Source organism: Engraulis encrasicolus, chromosome 16 (genome assembly GCF_034702125.1).
Source record: "Engraulis encrasicolus isolate BLACKSEA-1 chromosome 16, IST_EnEncr_1.0, whole genome shotgun sequence".
NCBI classification, from domain to species: domain Eukaryota; kingdom Metazoa; phylum Chordata; class Actinopteri; order Clupeiformes; family Engraulidae; genus Engraulis; species Engraulis encrasicolus.
The window spans coordinates 39335777-39341412 of record NC_085872.1 but is presented as its reverse complement, the minus strand read 5'-3'; the positions used below and the strand labels follow the sequence as shown (position 1 = coordinate 39341412).

General features: G+C 37.8%; 1 protein-coding gene across 1 annotated transcript; it reads left to right on the top strand.

Annotated features, from left to right (window-relative positions):
• The first annotated feature begins 210 nt into the window (after positions 1-210).
• spcs3 (signal peptidase complex subunit 3) lies at positions 211-4777 on the top strand. Its single transcript, XM_063219601.1, has 5 exons — positions 211-479; positions 1349-1424; positions 1522-1596; positions 4230-4345; positions 4568-4777. Exons 1-5 carry the CDS (start codon positions 337-339, stop codon positions 4698-4700), a joined length of 543 nt encoding a protein of 180 aa, XP_063075671.1. The 5' UTR covers positions 211-336; the 3' UTR covers positions 4701-4777.
• The last annotated feature ends 859 nt before the right edge of the window (positions 4778-5636 follow it).

Below are 5636 nucleotides of genomic sequence, written 5' to 3'. Positions count from 1 at the left end.
GTTTGAAAATGAGAAAATGACTTTACAATTGAGCTTTTGCGAGATATTGAAATATATTGCTGTTAGTAATGCCATCACGACTTATTACTTCCTGGTATGAGGCAGGCAACAAGCACAAGTGGAGGACGCAAGCAAGGTCGCATATTGGAAAACATACCCGAGTTTTTAAAGACTTCAAACCGATAGGTGGCGATGGAGGACACTATTAAACAAACTCTAAAACCAGGAAGCACGTCGACTTCCTTGTCTTCAAACCATATGCTAATTTCCTGTACTCTGCAACACAGTCGCATCAGTATTCATATTTATCTCCTCTAGAAATTACAGATTACAAACATGAATACGGTATTGTCGAGGGCAAATTCCCTTTTTGCTTTCTCACTGAGTGTGATGGCAGCTCTTACCTTTGGATGTTTTATCACGACTGCGTTCAAAGACAGAAGCATTCCCGTGGATATCCATGTATCGAAAGTGATGCTGTAAGTGTAACAAAATATCTACGAACGATACAATTAATTCATGCAGCACTAGCTGCAATGAGCAATAACATTCTAACCAAACGAACAGCTGCAATGTTACACATGCGTGCATTGGTAGCCTACGCAACTGTAAAGTTTTTAACATATGGTCATGTATTTTCACGAATGACCACAGGCTATTGAAAGGTGGATACAAATATGCAACTTTCACATGTTTGTATATTCCACCTTTCTATAGCCTATGGTCCTTTCAAGGGGAAAGCCGCTTAAATTAATTGAAATTAGAAACAGTCCTGACTTTATTTAGGCTATGCAGTTCTAGTGGAAGAGCCATGTGGGCTGTAGCAAAGTGTTCAATCTGTCCAATTACAGCACTGCACGTCGAGAAACAGTGCAGTGCGCGCAAGAGGGTAGGAAGCTTGAAACACGTCTGCTTTGTTGTGAAATTGCATGCTATTTTCCCCAGATGTGGATCGGTCCACACAATCATTGCCTTTCAGAACTTTGGATTTGAGTGGCACATTTTTAATTATTGTGTTGTTGTCCTGCCAATAACATGCATTTGAAATCTCAAGTTTTGTGTGGTCACATTGATGCATATGGCACAGGCATCATACTACTCACTCTTCCTGTTAAAACCCCGTCGCAGATACTTCCTTTGAATTTGCATTTTGCAGAGCTGGTGTGACAGATGCAACACAGTTGAAAGAAAAGGACGATAACCTCTGTAGACAAAGAGGGGTTGCCTTTTTGTAGGAGAGCGCCTTTCTGTAGGATCTAGGCCCACATATTTCACACCAAACTGTATCTGTACGCTAAACATGTAACATTTTGTTCATCGTGATAATTTCTGTCATTTAACTTTACAGGAAGAATGTTGATGACTTCACTGGGCCGAGGGAGAGAAGTGATTTGGGCTTCCTCGTGTTTGACATTTCAGCTGATATCCTTTTGATCAGTAGAGCTCTCTTGGTGTGGTAGTGAATGAAGGCTTGACATGTTTCTCCCTTCCATTTGTTGTTTTCCTTAATGCAAATCACATTTGCGACCAATATTCGACTGGAATGTGAAACAATTGTTCCTTTACCTATCTGCTGAGTATGCAACAAAGAATAATGTAAGTTACAATCACAATTTCATTCAAACTGTTAATATTGTCCTGTATCCTGCTAGGGTTCCAAACTGGCGCCCTGAGCACTACACCAAAGAACCAAGCTTGGCATGACAGTCTGAGCGCTTCCACAAAACTAGTGGCCACTCACTTCATCACACTGCCTTCCCCTTCAGTCCCCACAATCCATGTTTCATCCATCAATGGGGTCCCTCACCAGGGTGACATATTCTGAGGTCATATTCTGTGGTCCGGAGTCAGCAAATAGGAGAACAACTATCCTAGAATTAACGGCAATTAATGGGCAGCTGTTAGCACACCAAGACGATATGTGGGAACGATACGATACGATACGATACAATTAGACTTTGTCAGTTTTCACTGAAATTCATTGGGCGTCCCTGGGCAACACTTGGCATACACAAAACATCACACAAGACTATTGCACAACTGACAAAAAGTTTTTCAAGTTCCTGACAAAAGTGATGGAAAAAATGGAAAAAAANAATGGTCCGTGGAATTTCGCCTTATTTTTGCCATTTTTGGGAAAATGTGTCCTGCATCAACACATTGCATAGGCATGTCACACCGCAAGAAAATGAAGTCACACCACAGGAAACTCACTGTATTATGGCCAAACTTCCACAGCACTCTCCAAAAACTGAGGTACTGACTGGTTAGGAGTCAGTCTTTAAGACCCTTGTAGTCGGCCTTGTAGCTGCCCATTCACAAACATTGACATACATGTCACCCCACAGGACGCAATTTGTGTTACGAAATTGAACTTGTAGTTAATATTACTGTCTTGAGTTTTTTCCACATTCACATACAGTATCTTAATATAAAGTTAATATTTATGCAATCATGCCAAATGCTTCATACACTATTCAGAATGTTGTTGGTTAATATTTATATATTATATATATATATATTATATTCCAGGTTTCATTAATGTTACAGTCACACTGCAGGATATTTGACATGTAAACCTTTACATAAATCTTAATCTAAGACTAATATGACACATAATGTACCACATCTTCTTTCATTGACATTTGTTTTTTAAAGGAAAAATAAAAGTTTTGTAGGTTTTTAACCAATGTTACAAAAAAACGAGGCGTCACGTCAACCAATCACATGCATACATACATACATACAACAAATACAAATCAAATGTGGAGGTCGTCGTAAGTAAGCTCATGCCTGCCGTATTTGGTAAATGGGAGGCTGACATTTAAGGGCGTAACACAATAAATAAATAAATAAATAAAAACATTCCAATTCCTGAAAAAAATTAAGCTCTTTGTGGTCTGTGGAATTTCGCCAAATTTTTGCCATTTTTTGGGAAAATGTGTCCTGCGGTGTGACATCATTGGTGTAGCATTTCTATAAGATACAATAATATTATTAATATTCTGCACAAACATATCCCCCATGCTCTTTCTACTATTGTTCCATTAACCCCCACTCCACACACACAATACTACCCGCGCGCACCCCCAGCCCCACCCACACACGCCTATGCATCATACAGGCAGACAACTGTGATTTCACTGCATGGTTTCACTGTATTACTTGTAATAATTGTGTGAATGTGAGAAATGAATCTTCTGGTATCCTTATATCCTTGCATGATGCATGAAAAACAAGTAAGGATTGAGTAACACATTGCATAAGCATGTCACACCGCAGCAGGACATGAAGTCACACCACATGAAATTCACTGCATTGTGGCCATTTTAATCCTTTTGTATTCATGACTGACCTCTGAGCTCATGTTAACTAGATAATGATATTGTGTTTAATCTTAATATGTGTTTTCATTTATATTTAAAAAAACAAACAAGCAAACAAAAACATTTTTTTTCCTTCTATAAGGGCAGTCACACCACAGGACACCATAAATGAACCTAAGCGTTGCGTGACATTGCAATATGTAGACATATTAAGAGGTCAATAGTCACCTTAAACTTCCACACCACTCTCCAATAACTGAGGCACTGACTGGTTAGGAGCCTGTCTTTAAGACCCTTGTAGTTGGCCTTGCAGCTGCCCGTCCACAAACCATACGTCACCCCGCAGGACGCAATTTGTGTTACGAAATTTAACTTGTCAATATTACTGTATTGAGTTTTTTCACATTCATATATTTTAATATACAGTTAATATTTATGCTATCATGCCAAATGTTTTATAAATTATTCAAAATGTTGGTTTATTTATGTATTATTCCAGGTTTTATTAATGTTACAGTATTATTATTATTATTGATATTATTGCTCAAGATTCAAGAATCTTTTTATTCGTCACGAGGAAAATTGCTCCATAAACACACAACACATGACAGACGCTAAAAGATCAAAAAGCATGCATATATAAAGTGCCATCATAGCGATGCATACACTGCATACTTAAAGTGCATACCTAGTGCGGCATACATAGTGCTCAGCCACCCATACAAACGCTCTCAGTCATATATTTGTGAGCAATATATTCTGCTGTAATTATTTTGGTCTGCAGTTGGATTGGTCAGGTGAAGTGGTGAGCAGTTATGTATAATGTGGTAAACGTGTAAAAAAATTAAAAAAAAATAATAAAAAAAAACTATAAAGTAGGCTAAATACTTTTTTTCTTTTCAGGCCCTCAATCAGGTTGTGTTGTGGGACAAAATAGTCCTAAGGGGTGGTGAGACAAAGCTGAAACTGAGGGAATCAAAGCCTGAGTACTTGTTCTTCGACGATGGAAATGGCCTGAGGTATGCAATTGTTCAGTTTTTAATCCATGGCATGAATTACAAACGTTTAAGATTTGCAGTCCATAGAACGAAATATAATGCATGATCTGATCAAATATTATTAATTGTTGATATTTATTTCATATAATTCAGTGTATCTATTGCTCACAATGTCACTCTGCACAGTCAGTGTTCAAACATCACCCTTTGACCCCTACTGTATTTATGCAACCTTTCTGACAGGTCCAACAAGAACATCACCCTGACACTATCATGGAATGTTGTGCCAAATGCAGGAATCTTGCCTCTGGTCATGGGCTCCGGACATGTTTCTCTCCCTTTTCCCGACTCGTACGAAACTTACAAGAGCTACTGAATGGTCTGATGAGCTGGACTTTGTAAATGTTAGGTCTTTTTCGCTTTCAACTGTTAATAAAATCCAATGTAGTGGAATAGTGTTTGTCCTCCTTTTAAGTCAACACGATGATGGAATATTTAGGACTTTTGTATCAGACAAAAGAGATGATAAGATGATGATGATTATGATATGATCAGATATCCATTTTATATTCCAACGTATTGTTGATGAAACTGCACCACAGGAAGGGATAGTGTGTATATTTCAATTTTTATTCTTCTTATTATGATTTGGGTTAATAACCTCCCATCTTAAAGTTATTAACTCAAGAATAGAGCTGAAAGGGGAAGTGTAATGGGAATTAATATTTAATACAATCTCAACACTCGTAATGGGATGCAGTTAGATGTCTTTTCTCTTCAAGCCTCACACTAATACTACAGCCATACGGGAACGCAATGAAAACAATTCAATACACATTCACATTATACATTCTTCACAGTAGTTGTGGAGAACAAAGCAAGCCAATTATGTGATTAACAGGGTACCAAAATGACTTGTCAAGCTTGAATGAATGTGAATGTTCGCGGTATCTGTGAGGGACTCCAATGTAAACGATCCAAATTTGTGTTCGGAGTTTGGAAAGGTAGTTCAAGGTTCTTAAATATTGGCTTTTAAAGCTCTTTTGGCATAAGGTGTACTGGGGATCTATTTGAATAAAGAGGTCTCCCCATACTATTACATTTATATTGAATCAATAATCCATGCAAGTTTGTTACTCCTGTGGAAGTTGATTTGAGTTTTCATCTTTAATGTATTGTCCTACATCACTCTAAATTCTTTATACCTTAACCTTGTGATGTTTTTTTTAACAAGATCAGGGTCATTTGAATAGGTACATGTAAATGAGAGGGCAGACCACAGCCCTAAATCAATATTCATACAGAATCTTCT

What these genes read in the sequence shown, in the direction of transcription:
- spcs3 (XM_063219601.1), top strand. Translation starts at nt 337, where the DNA reads ATGAATACGGTATTGTCGAGGGCAAATTCCCTTTTTGCTTTCTCACTG. An exon ending in CATGTATCGAAAGTGATGCT is followed by an intron (nt 480 to 1,348) that starts GTAAGTGTAACA and finishes TTAACTTTACAG; the next exon opens with GAAGAATGTTGATGACTTCA. An exon ending in GACGATGGAAATGGCCTGAG is followed by an intron (nt 4,346 to 4,567) that starts GTATGCAATTGT and finishes CCTTTCTGACAG; the next exon opens with GTCCAACAAGAACATCACCC.